The sequence below is a fragment of the Amblyomma maculatum genome, chromosome 11 (genome assembly GCF_055883805.1).
Source record: "Amblyomma maculatum isolate TAMU_Amacu chromosome 11, ASM5588380v1, whole genome shotgun sequence".
Classification (NCBI taxonomy): domain Eukaryota; kingdom Metazoa; phylum Arthropoda; class Arachnida; order Ixodida; family Ixodidae; genus Amblyomma; species Amblyomma maculatum.
The window spans coordinates 44997238-45017948 of record NC_139354.1 but is presented as its reverse complement, the minus strand read 5'-3'; the positions used below and the strand labels follow the sequence as shown (position 1 = coordinate 45017948).

Genomic DNA, 20711 nt, shown 5'->3' with positions numbered 1-20711 from the left:
TGAGTATTGTCTCGCGAGGAGGGGGGAATCTGGTGCAAGTCAGACATAATAATGCGGCAAAGCATTGTGCGTACGGGTTTTCACTGAACGGTGTACACACAGGTGGTCCTCTTCTGAGTGACATGCTTAAAGAGCGGCCGTGTATTTGCTGATGCACGTAGCGCGCACGTGTAGAGGGTACGCGCGTTTTTTTTTTTCTTTTTTTTTTTCTGCAATGCCAGTTAGCATTAACGAATGCTCAGCCGAGAGGATAATTCGTTCGCCTCGACCGTTTCGCACACAAGGGAGCGTGCGAGTGTGATTCGTGGCTTCCAAGAAGGACTGGCCAGTGACGCTCACGCGCTTCACCGGTCTTTACGTTATCAGTTACGCGAGTCACTCGCGACTCTAAGACTTGGACTCGAGTCGAAGTCCCTGTGTGGCCAGACACGCATGTACGGCGTGTGCGCCCGAGAGTATTGCGTGTGCCTTATACCCGTTTGTGTATTATACTTGATCACCGTGCTGGACAGCACTTCATTTAGGGCGAAGGGTGCCATAGTTGTATTTCGAGTTGTATTTGAGCATTTTGACTTTTTGTACCTATGTTTAGACCATGAACGGTTGTTATCTTTATGTGTTACCTCCCCCCCCCCCCCCCTTATGTAATACCCCACCCGGGGCCTTTAAGGGTATAATAAATGATGATGATGATAGTAAAAGCGTCAACGTGTAATACTCGTACTGTGGCGCTGTGAGCGGAAAGAGCTTATGTGAACGTATACCGCTGCGCTAGAAACTCCAGGCAAAATCGTCCTCACCCGTTCCACGTCCGGCAGAACGGAAAGAAGCAGCGCACGAGGTGTATAATACTCAATAAAGGCTTTTCTGTGAATATGTAGGTGGAAGGACGTGTCCATAATTGACACGTACTGGTACTCGTCGTCTGTGTTGGCCGCATGTATACGCGAAGAATTCGCTTCGCTATTTTGTGAATTATACGGGCGGCAAAATCAATGATAATGTGAAATGCAGAAGACAGCTATACTTGACTACACGGCGTGCATTATGCAGATTGATGTACCGTCTTTGCCAAAAGTAACCAGGCTACATGTTTTGCTTCTCGCTTGTATTTTGAAGCCAACGTTGAATTCCAGAGGATGACAAATTGTTAATAAGTGAGGACAAGAGCTCAACTGTACTTTTCATAAGTGGTACGAATTCCCTGCAACTTGTTCGAGAAGCGAAACCCGCAGCCTGGTTACTTTTGGCAAAGACGGTACGTGAGGGAAGAAAAAAAACGCCGTGCTTTATACGTAGGCAGCCATTCGTATATATAGAATCCTCTGTCACAAATTCCGCATGCATGTTTTCCGATTTCCTTCCGTTATAGTTGGGGAAACCCCATCGCCCATCACATTTGTGGAATCAGCGTGTGCAACAAAGAAGTACGTGGGTGGGCTGTGCTATAGCCGTGCAGATTCGAGGGGGGGGGGGGGGGGGGGGGGCACTATGGCCGGTTCAGAGTCGACTCTTCATTTCCCCTTCGTTTTATCGCATGCACTGCGGGGCCGTGTGGGGCTTTTTCTGAACCCTTTGACGACATGTGAGGGGCACGCGGCCGCGTCCATTTCTCGTGCGCTATTATTCATTGGCGCAGGGAGCTATGCTCTTTGTATTGTTATTATGGTCAGACCGCCTTTATTCTACGGCTTACTCAACGCATGTATGTGTATAGGCGACCGGAGGCCGCGTGTGAGGTGGAAAAAGTCCAGTTTTACGGGAAAAACCAGATTCCCGTATACTATACGGACCGTAACGCTCGCTCACTGGACAGGAATTTCGCGTCGAAAGAAGGGAAATAAAAGAAAAAAAGGAAAAACGCGATTAAAAGTATACAAATATATATAAACGGTTGCAGGTTCCTAGAGGACTCGCCCATTTCTTTGTCCGCGCCCTCGCTCTGCTGGCCAGGCACGTTCCGTATACTGTATATACTGCCTCCATTTTCTTTGCCTTTCTTTTTATCTTCTCACGATTTTTCGGATTCCTGGCGTGCTTAGAAAAGCTTCTGACGATTGCGGGCCGGTGAGAGACAAAGGGTTGAGAAACTGGTTCTCTGTGTGCGCGTTATGCGCGTGACATGCCGCCTCGCTTCGTTGTCTCGTCCTCTGTCTCGCTTCATACTTTATAACGCGTACAGATGTCGCCACCGTCTTTCCCCCGTCGGCATCTGTCCACTGCTTTCCATCCCATTTCATGTATATATACATATATATATATATATATACGAGCAAGCATGTGTACCAACCTGTAAAGCGGGTGCGCTATGTAGTTTTTCTTTTTGATTTTTTAGCGTAACGACCGATTGCGCTATAGGCTACTCGAATCCCGGCCGTTTTCTTTGAGATTCGATGGAAGCCGAATGTTAAAGGTCCCCAGGTGGTCGAAATTACTCCGCAGCCCGCCTCTACGACTCCTCTTTCTCCCTTTCCACTTTCGCACCTTTCTCCCTTCCCCTACGGTGTGGTTCAGGTGTCCACAGAAAAGTGTGACAGATACTGCGCCTTTCCTTTCCTGTGAACCAAATATTATTATTATTATTATTATTATTACTATTATTATTATTATTATTATTATTATTATTATTATTATTATTATTATTATTATTATTATTATTATTATTATTATTATTTGGGGTCAGCCTTGGCAAACGAGCTGTTGTTGCATCGCAGGAAGCAGCTTGCCCGACCTACCCCGCATATTAATCAGCTTTAGGGTCGGGGCGGTTAACGGGACGGGACGGTAACCACATCTAACTATATTATTCGCCCTTTCAGCATGGTATGAGTGTGCGCACTAATGCCCCGCTATACCCTTTTCACCTAATTGATCGGGTCACCCTATATTTAATCTCCCTATTTGTATGCCCAGGCAACGGGAATTCAGTAGAACAAGGGGCCGCCGTCGCTCTATATAGGGCTCGCACGATACTTGACTGGTCCACCAGCGGCGCGAAAGTGGTGTGTTAAACGTTCTGGCAGATGTCCTGTGGCGGGGTTAACACAAAAAAAAAAAAAAAAAAAAAATGCTATAGTGAAAGCAGCGCGCGCGTAGTTTAGCAGCACTCTATTCCTGGCCCTACGTGCTTCTCCTGAGCGAACATTTAAGCTTAGCAAACAGGATACAAAAAAGATCGGCATGTTACGGCAGAAAGTATATTATAGGAGCCATTTTCTCCCGGCCACCCGCCGTTTTTCGCAAATCGCGTTTTACGTAACCTATATGGGAAGCGGTGTCTGTAATGGAGACACGCAAGTTTGCACAACCCGTTGCTCCCCTCAACCCTTGTTCTTTCTTTTTTCTCTCTCTCTCTCTCTCTTTGCTTAACCGTGCGGGTAGCCGAGTTGGCATCTGTTCTTCGCCGTCCGTCCCGCTTTGTGTTGTATCCCATGATTGGCGCGATTACTTGGACGGCTTCCTCCTCGCCGCTTCCCTTTTATCTTCCGGCTGTCTTCACCCCGACAGTAGAAGGGCGCCTGCATTGCTCTCGCGGGATCACGTGACCTCCGGCGGCGCGTGGTCCGTACGCGGACAGGCTACCGCGGTTCATCCCTTTGATCTCGTAATTGGAGGTGGAGTAGTAGTAGTTCTATACGTCTCTTTCTGTCTGCGTGCCTGTTCCCTTGAGCTAACAGTCTCGAGCGAGAATGGCTGCCGGGGAGCGGGAGAGCTGTACGAAACGGCGCGTCATTACGTAAGTGTCTGCCTAATTGGGGGCGTCTGTTCTCTGCGTCACTGTATATACCCTTTGGGCTCTTGAAAATGTGTTTCCCTTCTCTCTTTCTCTCTCTGCTGCGGGTGTACCTCGTCAATTTTCGGTTTGGCCTCCATTTCCGTTGTGCCGCAGATGATCTGTACTATATGGGCCGCTCGTGCACCGCGCTACAGAAAAAATAAATAAATAAAAAAAAGTACTATTTTACTTCCGGTTTCCCACTTCCTTCTTTTTTTAATTCTTCCATGTCCAACTTCTAGTTTCGGGGCGTTCGCGTGTGCTGCTGGGGGCCATTCGATTATTCGCCGATGACCTTGTGACGGGTATCCTCGGGAACAAATTTATTTAAGCGTTGTCTCGCTACCCATTTTGCCTGGTGTATAGATACCAGCTGATGGGTGTCCCTAAGTACCTGCGGGAAAAGCAAGCGGCTTATTTGTGTTGCCGCGCCCAAATATATTTGCGTCTCCATACGCACATCCCCGTGAACGTTTGCTGTCTTTCGCACTTGTAGCCGATGAAAGAACGGAAAGAACACACTCTCTAGAGAGCTCTGAATCCCCATTCGTTTCACAGCTGGTCACTGTCTCCCCTACGCACCCCTTAATTATTCGCAAGGACGTACATTACAGCTTACAAGCATTCACCCCCATGAGTGATAGAACCGAACTGGGATTTTGGTATCCGATTAATTACTTGGCGCACCAGAACCGGAGCTCAGTGAAATTTGATCGGAATCGCTGCACCGTGTGGCCGAGAGAACCAGCCGTAGTGCGATTGGTCGGCTGCCTCGCAGAACACCGGAGCTGAGTGGAGAAGCCAGCTTTTCGGTGACTCGGGAACGACACACCATTCTTTTCGAGCAGTCTGCCACAGAATTTGGAGGAATAAACAGCTTTATTTACTGCTTCCCACTGAAGTTTCCCGTCACGCGCTTGCGGATACATATTCGACTGTGACGCATGTTCGCGCTTGGAGTTTGTTAAACTTTCGCGAGCAGGCGACGTGGGAGAACGGTCGCCACGAAGTTGCGCATTTCGAAGTTCCTTCGATGCGGTGGAGAAACCTCTGCTGCCAGTGTCGCGATGGTAACGACTTGTAACGCGTTAATAGGCATCGAGGTGCGGGGTGTACAAATTTGAAAGTGCGTGACACCCGGTTTTACGGTTCTTTCCAAGCGAGCGGACTCCCTTGAAACATCGTGCTTTCTGGTGTAGGCATCGCGGCCGATGAAAGACGCGCTTGTTGGCGGAAGTGTTTGTCCGTTGTCTCTGCGTATCATAAAAGCAGCCGAGAATGCTACCAAGCGAATCTCTAAATGCGTTTTTTTTTTTTTTTTTTTCTCTGTGCATCTTTGTTGCGCTCGCTTCCGCGAAGATGCTGCAGAATGTTAGCATGCTCCAAGCACGGTCCCCCTTGATAACGTTCATTACTAACCAGCGACCGAATGGTAGAGTTCCGAGCCCTCGAATTACCCCGTTATTTAGTTCGCTGTTTACCCACCGGGGTGGTCGCGTGCGCGGCTCTCTCTCTCTCTCTCTCTCTAAAGCTGTCCTTAGCGGTGCTTTGCCCAGGCGCGATTGCAGGTCCCTAGTCGTTCGAAGCTGCGACGGCGCGGGCTGGATAGAGAGGAGCTCCTCGTGGTAAACTTGTTTATCAACTCGCACCTCTTTATAATGCCGTCAGCGTGTGTACGGCTCGGGGCTGGCAATTACGCGCTTCTTCTGTTGGGGAGGACTCTTCTTCAGCTCGCGCGCGCGCGGCCTGTCGTCCGCTTCTTGGATGCTCGCCTGCCTCTGTGTGTGTGTGTCTCTCTCATTTTCCTGCTGACCCCGCACGCGCGTCGTCTGCTAGTTTCCTCTTTGTCGCCGTCTGCTCTTGTCCCTCTCTTTTTGCCGGCGCCTGCTGGACACCGCTTCCATTGTCTCCACGGCGCGTTGATGACGGTCGAGGTGGCGGCGCAGTGCGGGCCGCTTGCGTCAGAGCATGGTCCCACCGTCTTCTTTTCTTTCTTTCTTTATTTTTTTAAATATCTCTGACGGATTTTGTTCTGTCGTTTTCTATTTCCTCTTTCTTTTTCGTGTTTTTTTTTTTTCTTGTTGAGACGGATTTGCATTGAATGCCTTCTCTCGTGGCGCAGCAACTGTGTGGTTTTCCGCTCGCGTTTTCAGGAAACGTGGTAAACAAGGCGCGGTCACTCTGTAGCTTCTTCCTCGTGCTTGTTCTTTTTGTTTTTCTCTCTCTGTCTCGTTTCTATTTAACGACGCTGAATAACGCCGCGTTTAATTCAAGCCGCGCGAATTCTGGTATTCTCGCCGTTGCACTGCTTCGGATTTGTCCTCGCTGGAACCGTTGGGAAAGTACACTCGAGCAGAGCTACGGGCCTTGTTTCATTTGATTCCGACCGCGTGTGCAGTGCGCGGGTTTCCCCGCGTTTTCCTTTTTCTCGTAGGGGCACCTGGCCCTGGTATCTTTTTTGCCCACAGGACAGGCCTCGCACGCAGTAGAAACGCTTGGTATCGCGACCTTTCGGCTTCTTTATCACTCGTGTTTTTCTTTTTGTATCACTCATGTTTTTTTTTTTTTTTTTTTATCGACGTTCCGATACTACTGTTTCGCTGACAAATAAAAAAAAAATCGGCCATTGATGGTACATTTCGCCACCTCGACTTTACGTTAGAGCGGATTACGAAAATTTCTTAATCCCGTTTCTTGGCTTCGGCTTTAGGTAAGTTCCTTTGCTTAGAATCTCCGCAGTCGCACCAGAATGCCATCCACGCTACGTAGTATCGCCGGAGACCATCAGATCTTCCTCCTGATCTCGAATCGTTTGTTGCATTCGTCGCTGAAAAACAATAAGGCAGGCTGAGAAGCCGATGAGAGTGACTTCTAAAGTCTAAATTCATATAGGGCTGAATTCAGTCCATCCGCATACGTCGGCAGACTGCCCCCTATCACAGCATGTTTTCCACGGAGAAAATGTTTTCCACGGAAGAACCTGTAACCTTGTGGTGAGTCCTTGATGTCTCGTTTCACTTGTCTTAGGGATCACTCTCTGAAACCATTGCTGCTTAAGTCATAGATTGTAATGTCTAAAGCTTTTCCGTTGTCTCCAATTCTACTCTCTGTCATTTTTCTAAAAGAGCTGATAACTTTACGAGGGTTGGCTAGGAGAGGTAAATGTTACTGCTTCCACAAACAACGCTCTGATAATCGAGTCCAGTTCGTGAGATTTTTGTTTTGCCACGTGGTAGTCGTTGCATGGCACGTCTCACGCTGACCGCAACCGGCGGCATATTAGTGCTGTGCAACTGTCAGTTGTTACGTCGCGTGCGGTATCGGGCCAACTAAACAGTTTGGCAAACGCGCAACAATGCGCGGGCCCCCAAAAGTAGTTTTGATCGCACGGCGATACATCTTTTGCCGAAACAACGTTCCTGCCAGCACACGCCGACCCTGTCGGTGCGGCGCCAGAACGCCGACTGGAGGCTGCCGAAAAACGAATGGGGGGGGGGGGGGGGACCGCGCACGTTGGGCATTTCCCTCCGCCTCTTCTATTCTTTTTCTCTCTCTCACGATTCGAGTGAGAAGGAGTAGGGGGGGAGAGGACGTGTGCATTGCTTTCCTCTCTGCTCCCGCGCATTGGTCAGTGCGCGCCATCTGCCGCCGCGGGCAAGGGTGAAACTCCAGCGGTACGCTCTCTTCATCCGCGCCTGGAGGAGAGAGCGCAGCGCATAGAGTCCCGCTCTCCTCCGCGACTTCTCTCGCGGGGAAGGGTAGGGGGGCGCCGGCAAGAACAAGACAGGGCTTCGTCTTCGGGCGGTGGCCGAGGGAGAGGGCGTCGCATAAGAGCGGCCGGTCGGCGTTTTTGCTCCCCACACGCGCACCGGATTCGGCGGAGGGCGCTACGTCCGTCGCCGCAGCGCCTCGCACGCGATCTCCACTTCTCACAGCCCGAAGCGGCTTCTTACGAGAGCGCGCGCGGCGTATATATATATACACATATATTGTTCCAAAAAGGCAGCGCGCACCTAGGCCACCAGCATCGTCTGCGACGTCCTGTGTGCTTGCTTGTGTTGTGTCGTCTGCTACCGAACGTGCTTGTGGGACCAACGTCCATCGAAGGATGCGTCGCGAGTCTTCGTGCCGGCGGTCACGGGGCACCAGGAACGCCGGTCACCGGTAGCCTCCTCCCTGTGGATTATCGCTGCTTCGTCTTGCTGTGCTCCGTCGTCTCTCCGCACTCGGATTTGGTGGTGTTGCAGCGGCGTGGATGTGATCTGTGATCGTGGATTACAATTACGCGCTCCTTCATACTTGGTTTTCTTTATTTATTCGCGCGCGTAAGAAATCGCGATGCGGCTACTACTATCGCGAGCGACTTTTCGCTGCCGCCAGCACCCAGCGACCGTCGTCCTCGCCGCGAGCGTGGCTCCTCGCGCCTTCTCCGAGAGCCGGCACTGACAAGCGTAGAAAAGGAAAACTAGGCAACACGGCACCGTACATGTTGCCGTTTTGTTGACGAAAGTGGCTACCGAACACTAGAGTAAAAAAAAAAATATCGGCAGTGCCGTTTCTGTACTTTTTTTGTTTGTTCTCGTTTAGAGAGAGGATCATCGAATTTGTCTCAAGACGTTTCTTCCGGCCTGGCTCGTCCGGTTGGAGGACGCCACCCTCGAGAAAGCCGTCGCGATGTCGTTTGCGAGCAGACCGCAGGAGCGGCGGAAAAGCCCTCGATCGCCGGCCGAGATGACGGGCGCTACCGAAGCCGTGGACGATAGCGCAGTGCGATGCTGTTCGGCCACGGACCTTCCCGGCGCGACGCCCATGACGGTGTTCCTGGCGTCGCGGACGTTTACGAGTAGCGGGAGCCACTGGTGGCAGAGTCGCGGGTCTCGCGTAGTCGACGAGGCGACGACGCCTGCATTGCCTAGCGGTTGGAGGCAACGGAGGCTGCCACCGACGCCGCACCCGCGGAACCATCCCTGTTCGTCCCGACACCGAGTCCCCGACACGGCGCCCTCGAAGACGACGCGGTCGTCTACGACCACCCCGCCTCCGACCTCCTATTCCTCTTCTTGGTGGACGACGAGACGACCAGCGCCTTCCTCCTGTAGCCCGAGGACGCACCTCCTACTCCTGGTCTTACTGTGTCTCCTGCAACATCCCCTTCTGGTGAGTGTCCGTTGCACCTTCCGTTCTGTTCCCTTGTCAAAAGTGATCTGTACAGATCAACGCAGTGCAGGAAGGGAAGCACTGATGCATGTGCACGATTACTTAGCAGCTATCGATCACTACGGGGCATTGTTTTCTTTCTGTAGTGTCTCTGTACGCACGTCATTCGTGACCTCTTTTAAAAGTTCCCTGCGAAGAGCAGTAATGAGTTCAGATGCAGACTTCCGACCAGTGTGTTAGTTATACTTCATGTTGCCAATACCTGTAAGCATCTCCGCAGTTGCGCGCGATTCCTGGCCGCTTGAGGGCGCCGCGAAGGGCGTTTGCCTAACGTTTGCCCAATTCTAAGGGCATGGCCACCAGTTCTTAGATAGCCGTCAGTGGGCCACTTGGGGCCACTTGTGGGCTTTTTAGCTCCGCAACTGGCTCAATTCAATGCGTAACTTGTTTTTGCACAATAAGTTAATTCTACGTATGCGCTTTGCCTCTATATATTCAGCAAATTTGTTATTTTAAATGCGAGAACTCAACGCTTAAAGATCTTAGATAAACTTATCTTCTCTATCCTATGCTAGCTTCAACTACAATTATAGCATGACCGGCGATGGGCTTTACGTTTTGAGATCGCAGAGCTTTACTCAGTGTTTTAAACAATCTTTGGGCCTCCTTTACCCCACGTAAAGGTTGATCCGCCCCGTGTCTATACCGTTGTGTCTAGGTGCAGCTGCCGTGCATTTCGCGAAGTAGCAAATGTGGAAGGCTTTTTAAACTAAAAAAAAAAAAAAAAAATCAAAAGTAATAAGAGTTCGATTGCTATTCTATCACTCTCCTGTCGGTTCGGTTCACCGTATTGGCTGGTTTGCTTTATCTGTGGCGTCTGTTTTACACTAGACATAAAACATCGTGCGGAGAAGCATCTCCGAGGCATCGAAGGTCACTGTGTTGTATTTAGCGCGGCGGAAAAAGGGAAGAAGACGATTCTTCGATATTGTGCAAAGTGTCGCAAGCCCTTTCGGAGCTTGCTTTTCCGTATTCTTCTCGTTAGACGGTCGCGCCGGTGACGGCCCCCACGGTGTGGTTTGAAGCCCCCTATACTTTTTGTTCAAGACACCGCGCTCCTCCCGTAGCTTGGGAGAGCAGTCGTGCGTCGACTCCGGTCTTTGAACCGAGCCGCGCGCGTGGATAGCGCGCCTCTTTCCCTTCGCCCCCGCTTTGCCTCCTCGTCTCCTTTTGCGCAAGATCGAATTGGCATCAGCGAAAGCTTTTCTGAAGCGGTCGGCAGCGACCTGGCTTTCGCGCCCCGAAGTTGCACCGACACCCCCGGCTCAGTTGTTAAGCCGTGCTGTGCCGCCGCCGGCCGAGTTTGCGATGTATAGTGTTTCTGCTTAGCCGGACCGTCTGCAAACGGCGAGGCGGTCTGCGGGAACAGCGGTCTCATATCGGGATCGCATGTCACGAGAAGTTCCCTTTCAGGCGAGGCCAGAGAAAGGCAGGCACAACGTATCAGGTGTAATACCTCCACGTGGCTTCTTTCGTGCTCGGCGTTGAAAGCAATGTGACACTACACAAAAGTTTAGAGGGCTGTCCGGAGTCTACGATTGCGGCGTCTTTACAAGATTGCGAACGATGGATCGCTTCTATTCTGACCGACTCTCTCTCTCTCTCTCTTTGTGGTGGCTTTCATCTCTCGCGCCTCTCTGCCCATGGCCTCTGTCTCAACCATCGGGTGGCTTGGCTTTGATGTTTGGCGAAGTTGTCCAGCTCAGGTTTATCTCGGCCATTCCTTCGCTCGGGACGGAAACCGTCTGACACAGGAAATTGGATGCCTCCGAGTGGTCGTCTGCGAAGCTACGTATTCTTGTCGGCGCGCTTTTGAGCTGTGGCAGATTTCGTGGTCACGCTTGTCTTGTTCCCCAGTTTATGCTAGGGTATCATCCTCTGTCGGCGTGTGGACATGTTTGGCAGCTGAACACCGTTTTGGCTAGATATCAGCGTACCGTGAACCTGGCGGGGCCGGTGCATGGAAATGAGATCACTTTCGTTCCGTCCCTCTTCCGAGAAACTGTCCGATAAACGGAAGTCGTTCGCGTCCTTTTTGGTGCTGCGTTTCCCGCAAGTCGCGTTGCCTGGAATTGCACTCGCCACGACTAACTGCCCTGTTGTGTATACGGGCGTTTCGACGAGTCCCGAAGCTGGGGTAAACACTGCAGCTTCGGATTTGACTTGTCTTCCGCCGTGATCGCGACCGCGCTGTCTCATAGATAGACTGACTTTTTATGCATGATGTCCTGTAGGATTGCCGCAGTAGTTGTCCGCAAGCCCCAATAGCGCGCGAAAGGAGCGAACACCTTACTTCGGTGTAGACATGAACGGTGTGTAATGTGATGTCCAGGCTGAGATTCCGCTAAAGCACTGAGCGTGTTGCTGTCTCTGAGGTGTTAGGCCGCTTCTTTCGTGCGCATGCGCGGCAGAGCACGCGTCGTTTCACCCGTCGTGCGCAGAGTCTGCGGGTGAAGCACGCTCGCGAGAACCAGGCGGTCTTGTTCCTCCGGGGCGGTTCTTTGGAGTTCGACTCGCGCGGCTCCACCCTTTTGTCCTCGTCTTCGGGTGCGCTGCTCCTGTTCGGTGTGGTGCCCTGTGCTCGGGGCACCCCGGGGAGAGAGAGCGGCTCTATTTTTGAAGCCCCAGGGCTTGAGCCTCCTTCTGCTGCTGCCTCTCTGGCGGCGGCTGGTCGTCGCGGCGCGGAGTCCCTCTCGGAGCGTCGGTCTCCACCAGCAGAGAAAGGATAAGAATACGAAGGGGTTTGGAAATAAACCTCTCACCTCCCTCGCGCTCTACCGAGAAGACGGCAAGGAGGCGCCGCGACACCGCCCCGAAAAAGAGGCCCCACCCCGGTTGAAAACTTTCGCTCCCGGTCCGATATCGTGAGATTGAGTGGAAGGCGGGAATATACTATAGTTAAAGCAGCGAACATCTTCGACTCGCATTCGCCTTCTCTTTGGACTATTCTGTAGCCGATCGTAACCGGATTAGAGGAAGATTCACTTCAATAAACTCTACACCTTAATCTTGCCCAGGCCCAGATTGAAAGCTTAAATGTATATCAGTTAAGTGAAAAAAAAAATTTTAGTCGAGCAGTTCCGGGCGTCGGCTTTTTTTCGACACATCCAGACAACGCCACCAGACGGACCCGCGTCGGTCCCGGCTCTCCTCGGCTAGTCCACCAACGCTTCCGATTTCGCTCGCAAAACCCCGACATGCAGTGCGTGCATGCGTTCTTACCGCGGGGCTCGCGGCGTAGGCGTCATTGGCGGTCTTGGTCTCAACATTTGATTCGTTCTTGTGGTGCGCGTGCTTAACGCGCGCTTATCCGCACCGGTCGTCGTAGTACGATCGGGTGACGTCGTACCGTGGTCGTGCCACATAACCTGGGCTGCGGGCGTTGCGTTCGGTTCGGGGTCGACCGTAGGCGTTTACGTTTCCTTCGCTCGCTTGTTTTGTTACTTTGCGGAGGTGGGAGTACCGACCTCGGTCGTCTCGAAGATTACGTTAGAAGCCTCGGCGCGCGCGCCCGCGACACTGTCCTCCGGGAACCGAAAGTGCGCAGTTTGCGCTCTTGCGTAACTCTTTTTTCTTTCTTCTTTGATTTCCCCTTGTTTTTTTTTTTTGTTTTTTTATACGTATTCATTTATGGCTATGCGAACCCCCGTCGGTAGCGATAGCGTCTCGAGAGGCGCGGGTGGACGTGTGCCCGCCGTGGCGCGTCGGTGGGCGTCACTTCGACAACACTGGCGCATGCACCGATTGGAGAACATCTGTTCGCCCGCGCGCTTGCCCGGCACTTCTGCCTTTCTTTCTTTTTTTTTTTCTTGCTTGTGACTTAAGCCGGCATTCCTATTTTATAGAATTCTCAGCTGTTTCTTCTTTTTCTTTTTTTTTTTTTTCCGGTCTACACTGCAGCAGTCGTAGTCAGTCCTTGAGTTTGAGATGGAGGTGTTTGTTTGTGCAGTCTGGGTTCGCAACCGGCAGTTGTTTTTATTTTTGGCTTGCAGGCGATGAAAATATCGGTGTTTGCGCGTCATCCCCTTTGGGGGATTTCTTCATTCTCTTCTCCACCGTTTCCGGCAGTCGTTAAGCGATAATGCATGGCCGTATCGAAATGGCGGGGCGGCCGCGTCGTCACTCCCTCTGTTTTTGAGCAGTGAATTCTTTCCCGAGCTTTCTTTCCTCGGAAGCGGGTGGTTGTAGCCGAAAACGCGCCGATTGCTTCTGTTTCGAGGCGGCCAGTTCCTGGAAAACAACTTTGTCGAACAGTGTCCGTCTCGTGCGTATCTGCAGTTACCAACCGGAGGCGGGTTTAACTTTTTTGTTGTTGTTGTTTTTTCACGTGAATGCCTTCGAACCTTCCGAAATTCCTGCGGTGCTGAACGTCGCGTTCCAACCGCTCGTCTCGTGTAATCTACCCTCTTCGAGGATGTGTCACGAACTCTGCGGGCGGATTTTCTAAGGTCGATTCTAAGTTCACTTTGGATCGTGCTTTAGCGGCAGCATTCGCATGCTGGCTGTTCGTTGTGCGTGGTCGGGGCCTTGTATATAAACTTCTTTTCGGGATGTGTGGCGGCCAGTTCCTTTACGACGCGAACCTTCACTTAGTTACTGGCTGGAACCGTCTCGACGCCGGAGCCTTTCAACGTGCACACGTGATCGGCGCCGCAAGTTCATCGCTCTCTCTGCGCACCACTAATGGAATTCCTTGTCACCTCTGGAGTTGCGAAATCACGCACTGCTTGCTCGCGACACCCGTTACGCACCGTCGTCGTCTGCTACGGAGCGGTTATAAGTCAGTCGTCTGCTCGAGGCGCGGCGCATTTGAAATTTCGAGCTCGTCTGCTCCGGCCAAGGTGGCAGGTGTCGCGCCGGCATCTGCTCGCTTGCGCGACCTCGCTCGGCGGGGGCAGCACATATGCGCCAGGTGTTCCGGCGGGTGCGCGCGGCCGCCCGTACGTCCCTTACCTTTTTCTCTTTTTTTTTTGTCTTCCATCTCTTAATATCTTCGTTCTCCAGCTTGCTTCTGGCCCTATTAGCTTTGCCTTCGACCAGACGCCGATAAGAAAGCCTGGCAAAGAAATAATATCCAGTCCAATCTAGGCAGTGCGGGCTGTTTCGCCCATAGTAAGACTCTTTTTCACGATCTTTCTTTATTGTTTCTTTTTTCCTTCTTCTGTTCTTTATCGGGGAATTTTTGCATAAGTGCGTATTCACCTGCGGGTGGCAGCGTACGTTCGACGACTTCCTTGTTCTGACATCGCGACAGTTGCTGTTGAAACTCAGAGGGATTTTATCGACGCGAAGTGCGGTTCTCGCGAAGTTTGTTGCAATGCGCGAAGACTAGCAAGCTCCTCCTACCTGCGCTTACACGCGCGTGCTTTGCTTGAAGCTCACTTTACGGGAGTAAGTTTACCCTTACTGTAGATGGCTTCAGAATTAATTTGCTGGCTCCATATCAATCGCCCTGTGCTTTTTTTCTTCTTTTTTCGGGGTTTCGCAGACGAAAAATATAATATTTGGTTTCACAGGAAAGGACAGGCGCTGTATCTGTCTGCTATATAACGTGTATAGTTCTCGAAAACCGTTGTCTCAGGCATTGTTGCAGGTGACACTGTGGGAAGATCTAAAAAAAAAATCAAAATAAAAAACAGAAGGTACGTTTCAAGAGGTCCGCTTTTCTCGTGCCAGGCGGAGCAGACGAATTCAATTTGGCGCGGAGCAGACGGACTCCCGCGCGAGCAGGCGGATTATTATTTCTTTTCTTTTTTTTCACTTCAGCGCCGCGCCGACGCGCGTCTGCTCTTCTTGGAACCCGAGCGCAATGAAAGAGCAAGATGCAGAAGAAGAAAAGTAAGAAACTTAAGGATGTGTAAAGATTCGCCCGGCGCGTTAAAAATAAGCTCATGCTCGGCTTCCCTTTCTTATTTCTTCTCCAGCGTGAGGGCCCATTGTTTAAACCTCTCGTTCTGCGCCCGCGGTTCTGCGCTCTTTGTTGGATCGGTGGGTTATACATAATTACCTCTTATGCTATCGCGCCGGTTCGTCACAGACGTGAGAGCAACGAACCCCTGGACCCGTCGATGCTTTCCTAATCTCATTCTCCCTACACCTATAAAGTGCGCGGCGTTTATTTGTTTCTGTTGCGGCAGATACGATACGTCGATGCTGCCGGTCTCGAAACTGAGCGCGTCGGCGTGGAAGCCTGCGGTTTGAACGCGACGTCCGTCATCGCGCTATACGTTGCAACAAGCATGTTGCAAGCGACTGGATATCCTCTTCGGCTGCTGTTTTATTTCTTTCCTGGAAACTCTGCCGGCCGCTCGTCGATGCGCGCTTCTGTTTATGCGGCCTCTCCTTTCGCCGGCCGAGTGCGATCGTCTTCCCCTCCATCCTGCCGCCCCGCGCTCATCCCTTGATGCCTCCCTCCACCCCACCCTTTCTCTTCGTGGATCCCGTACGCAGGAGTGTTTCTTCTTCGCTCCAGACGTCGTCCCGGGCTCCGCGCCGTAACGGTGCGATGTCTCGGGGCGTGCGGGAGGAGATCGGTGGTGTTCGTGGAAGGGCAGCCGGTCGGTCGGTCGATCGACACGTTAGGTCATTCGCTTCTTTCGCTAAACGCCTCTCCTCCTCCTCCTCCTCCTCTCCACACCTCGTCCACTACTTTTCCCTGCTGAGGTGTATCGTTAAGTCTGATCGATTTGCGTCCGTCTCGCAATTTGAAAGCGTCTTGTTTTTTTTTAAAACATTCGCAGCGACAGAAGGGAGGTATACGTTTGGTTCTGTTTTGCTACCAACGGCTAGGTGCATGTTACGTAAAGACAAGCAGTATTGTAGCGACGTTTTACGGAGTACGTTCGAGTGCAGCTGCTTAGTTAAACACGTTACTTATTTCCCTTGGTCGCGATTCAAATGCGTTTCTCTTCTATGTCGAAGCCGAGGATAACGAAAAAAAAAAAAAAACTGCAGCATTTTGAAGTTGGCTTTTCTCTTTGTTTACGAGCGCGAAGAGTTTGTTTTGTCTCTGTTCACGCTTCTCGGAATCTGATAAAGAAAGTACGCAGTGATAAAGTACGCACCTCGGACCGTTTTGTTTACACGCTTTGAATTGCCGGTCTCAGAAAAGCACCGTTGTTCGGGGCGTTTTGAGACAGTTGAGGAGCACTAGTAGGTCGTTGAACCCCCCTGAGCTGCACGCACGTGGTGGCGTTTTTCTACTGGTGGAGAAACTTGCTTCGTCTGCCGAAGGAATCCGCGCGCTACGTGACGGGCCGTGGTTAGGCCGCCGAACCTCACCACCACCACATGACCGGGCCACCGAGCAAGAAACACAGGGCCAGAGCAATGGTGGCGCGCGAAGAACGGCGTTCGTTGAAGGGCGTCCAAGCAGCAGCAGCTGGGCTTTCGAATACATTCATTACACACGCGCGCGCAGTCCTTTATTTGCTTTAGCCGGAGAGTAGAGGAGGCGACTCGAGTTTATGCGGCTGCGAGTCGGTTTTGGTTGGTGATGTTGCGCCCTCTGGTGGCGACGAGTGATAGCACTGTCTCGACACCCGGCTCCGGCGGCGTATGTAAACACAGCAGATGTACGCGGACATACAACACTTTTTGCGCCTCCCTGTAGACTGCGCGGCCGACGCGTTTGTTTATACGCCGGGCCGAAAGCAAAAGCCAGAAAAGAACGTCTCTGCCGTCCGTTTCCCGGTGCCCTTTTCTCTGCCTTGCGTTAATTTATTTTTTTTTTCTTAGGGTGCAGTGTTGCTGGCGCTGCTGTGGGTTTTCCTATCGTTTCGCGCTTTTTCACGTTTTCTTTTTGTTTGAGCACATTCGCATGCGTTGAAAAGAAGAAACGAAGCTTCGGGCATCGGAGAAACGCGCTGATGACGGCTTTCATTGCTTTTGTCTTTTCTTTATTCCTAATTTTTGGCGTGATCTGTCTGAAAAATTACCGGTGGTATAGCTAGCCAGCGTCGTCTGCGAATCGTCTGCTTCTTCATCCTGGCGTGTGTCGTCTGCTTCCGCGATGCGTATTTGCGTGCGCGCGCGTCGTCTGCCCCCGCTTATTTTGCGCGCTGTGTGGTCCTCCACGCGCAATATACCCGCAGCGCGCGGGCCCGGCGAAAGTTGCCGAGCGATGGCGGCAGGCACCCGGTGCCGATCAGCGAAGCCAGGCATTGTTGTTAGCGCCACTCTTCGGGGTCGCGCGCTGATGGATGTAGGGCATGAGCGGCCGGAACGCGCCGAGTGACCGTGTCACGGAGGCGATCGCCGGCGCTTGTTGGAACCGCCCGGCGTGAGAGCTTCCGAGCGGCTCTTGTGTTCCCTCCCTGCCTTTTGTTCTTTTCGCCTCGAGACGGAGGCAGTAACTTATCACGTCGGGGCTGGCCCGAGTGACAATTGAAAACGCCGCGCCGACGTCTGCAATGAGCGGCGGAGCATGCGCGCTTATTGCCGTGGTTGTCTCCGAGCAGACGACGCGCAGATCTAGAACCAACTCGGTTACAGACGGTTGCTGTCGCTAGTGCAGACGGTGGCCGCAATTGGCGCGGCGATGGCTAGCGACGCAGATTTGTTTTCCCTGTTTCCCTGTTATTCTAGCACCCGGTACGTGCAACAACGCCCTCACGCAACACCTTCTACGGCTTCCGTATTCCTTTCCGCGTCGTTTAGGCAGTACGCCGCATTATGCCCGTTTTGTAAACGACGCTAAACAGATTTTTTTTTTCTTGATTGCGCGCCCGTGTTTCTAGTCCGGTTATTAATTTTCAATCGACCCCTAAACCAGTCCTCCCCTTCCCTTCCTGGTTTTAGGGACCTGCCCCCCCCCCCCCCCCCCTACCCCTGTCTTTTGATGAGAGTGGTGAGAGCTGGAATTCTGGGTGGAGAAGGGGGGGGGGGGGGGGGGGGGGGGGGGGGGCAGGCGGTCAGGAATTTGCTTCGCGCCGTCCGGTCGCGAGGTTCGTCGCACGAGCGAGCGAAGTTCCGGCCTCTAGAGCAGTCTGTGGCGCGGGGTGCCTTCTTCTCGGCGTTCACTTTTCTTGCGTTCATCCTCCGAGGCGCCCCGAAGAAATCTGCTAATTTGACACTTCATTTATCCACCTCCCGGCTGCCTTGCAGCGCCGTAATCGATGGCTGTTTCTTTAATTTTTTTTTTTTTCTTTTTTCGGGACCCGGTAAAACGTGTTCGTTGTGCGATTCTTTGTTCTTTTGTTTGTTTATGGGTGTATAGTACGTTGTCCTTTCTCGCGCCGTTCAAGTGAAAGCCCACTGGAGCGCCGATTTGGCCATCTTCGATGCGATGCTTTTGCTTGACCGCTCGATCGTCGTTCCCGCGGCGAACGGTGCTTATTTCCTTGTGTATAATTAATTACTCTGCTTTTATTTGCTCCCTGCAGGAGCTCGTGTTAAGTCATGACTTTTGGTTTCCACGCGCTCCTCAGGACGATCGCTATCGCGAGGACTTACATTCATTTTGTAACTTGTGTGCGACGTGAAGTAGGGACAGAGTTCGCCGCAGCGAGTCGCTGGCTTTAAGTGCGTCAGCTCCCTTCTCATAACGAGTAAGGAGAGTCCACTACGTGTGGCTCTGCTGCTATATTGAAACTGAATTAGCTGTTAGGCATGGGGCACGTTTCCTTTATTTCGAGAACGTTCTGACGCTACGCGGGTTTGTCGTCCGCTTCGACGCGTTGTCGTTGTGAATCGTATAGTCTGCGACTACACGGCTGTCAGCTGCACTGTTTGTGAAACTGTTTTCATCATTACGCTACGTTTCTTTCGCCGTAGGCTCCGTTGCGTGTCTGTCTCGGGCATATTCAGACTTGTGTCTTGGCACTCCTTTTTCAGACTTGTGTCTTGGCAATCCTTTTACCGCGATCTTAGACAACAATCCGGTGTGAAGTGGTGAACGGTGTTACTCACCCAGCGAGACCGTTGTTTTGTGTTTCTGCTCGCTTTGAGTTGTACTCTACTCCTGGTTCTGAGCGTTAGGAGTGAGTACTGTAGCGGTATAGGCCAACGACGAGTTGTTTTGCGACTAATGCTCACGCACTAACCTCCTCTCCCTCTTTTTCCCCTTCCCTGGTCGCAGGTGCTTGGCTCTGGCGTGTTCGAGTTGCGGCTGGGCTCGTTCTCGAACCCGTCCAACCGCGACTCGCAAGGCGCGTGCTGTTCGACGGGGCTGCCCCCTTCGTCGGAGGGGGTGCCCTGTCCGGGCAGCCCGTGCCGCGTCTCCTTCCGCGTCTGCCTCAAGCACTACCAGAAGACGGTGGACACCGACTCGCCCTGCACCTACGGAGAGCTCAGCACGCCCGTGCTGCTCCAGTCCGGCTCGGACGGGGCCCTCTTCAACGCCTCGAGGCCGCCCATACGCTTTCCCTTCGAATTCTCTTGGCCCGTGAGTTTTCCTCCTCCTCATACTCTCGTGGGTTTTGATGTAACAGTGCGGCGCGGTGACGCGCTGTTTCACGTTGGACTACGTGTCATTTAGTTGTATGCATATACACATCGTTTATAGTTATGGCCTGTTGTAATCGGCACCTGTGTTTTCAAGTGAGTGTGAGTGAATAAACTTTATTCAATTAAGACAAAAACAAAGCTAACGTAAGTGGGCCCTTAGTCCAGAGCCACAAAAAAAAAGAAAAAGAAAGGTGCGCTTGTGAAGTGTCAGATACGCGGTGACCTCTCACAAATTGGTCGTGGGTAACCGCACGTTGGATTGGAAGCGCTATAGAAGTAATGCAGGGTCCCGTTACGCAGCATTAATTAGCAAGGGACGCTTACAACTTCCTACCTGCTTGACATTGAGCGATCACCGACGTTCGACTGTGCGAGTTGCTTATCGGCAGGATCATTACGGAGAACGGTGCAGCGAGAGATTGCGAATTAACGGGAAAAATCAATCGAGAAAGCAGCTCTGCGAATGGCCAGCCCGAAAGTCGTTTCAACAAACGAGCGTGGGAGGGGGACGTCGTGTTCGTTTACTTAGTGTGCCGTAACTTAAATATGCAAGCGTAAGTGATGGAGTGAAAAAAAAAAAAGCGTGCTGGTTAATCGAACAGACCCGGGTAATTTAGGCTAATTGCATATCGCCCTCCCTTCCTTTTCCAGGGTACCTTCTCTTTGATCATCGAAGCCTGGCACGAAGCAGCTACGCCTGCCGGTGAGTTTTTACCTAACGCTGTCATTAACGCTGTCATTATTTGTTTGTTACGTCGCAGAGATATACACTAAGTGCATAATCGATATCACTCTCGATATCGCTTTCCCGATTAGCGCTGATTACATGCTCACCTCCGTGTCGAGCAAGCCTGGTTATCGACTCGTTACTGGCCTCGCCGACCGTGTCGTAATTACCAGGCGCACTCTGCTGACCGCCACCTTCTTCCAGCTTGGAGACCCTCGCAGGGCTGTAATGACACGGAAAAGGGGGGGAAAGAGGTTAGGGGTCGCTTTTGGATAACGCGGGTAGCTCCAGCTTTGCCGATGTGGACACAGCGCGCTGTGTAGCGTTATGCGTGCGACTTCATTTCGAGGTCGTTTCTCGTCGCCTCGCCAACTTGTAACGGCCATCGTATATACGCTTCGCTGCTTGACGGTTACCCCGTACGCAAATATGGGAGGTGTGGCGACTGCTTAACCGCATAATTGCACTCACCCCCCCCCCCCCCCTTTCCTTCCCGCACCTTTTCCACCACACGCACCTACTGCCCGCACCCTTTCCCTCACCCTC

General features: G+C 52.1%; 1 protein-coding gene across 1 annotated transcript in view; it reads left to right on the top strand.

Annotated features, from left to right (window-relative positions):
* Positions 1–20711, top strand: part of LOC146173707 (uncharacterized) — a 53158-nt gene that overhangs the window by 9072 nt on the left and 23375 nt on the right. Inside the window, exons 2-4 of the mRNA XM_084584145.1 lie at positions 8363–8932; positions 19071–19376; positions 20090–20141. Of these exons, the coding sequence (XP_084440271.1) occupies positions 8450–8932; positions 19071–19376; positions 20090–20141 (841 nt within the window). The 5' untranslated portion in view covers positions 8363–8449. The remainder of the gene's footprint in view (positions 1–8362; positions 8933–19070; positions 19377–20089; positions 20142–20711) is intronic.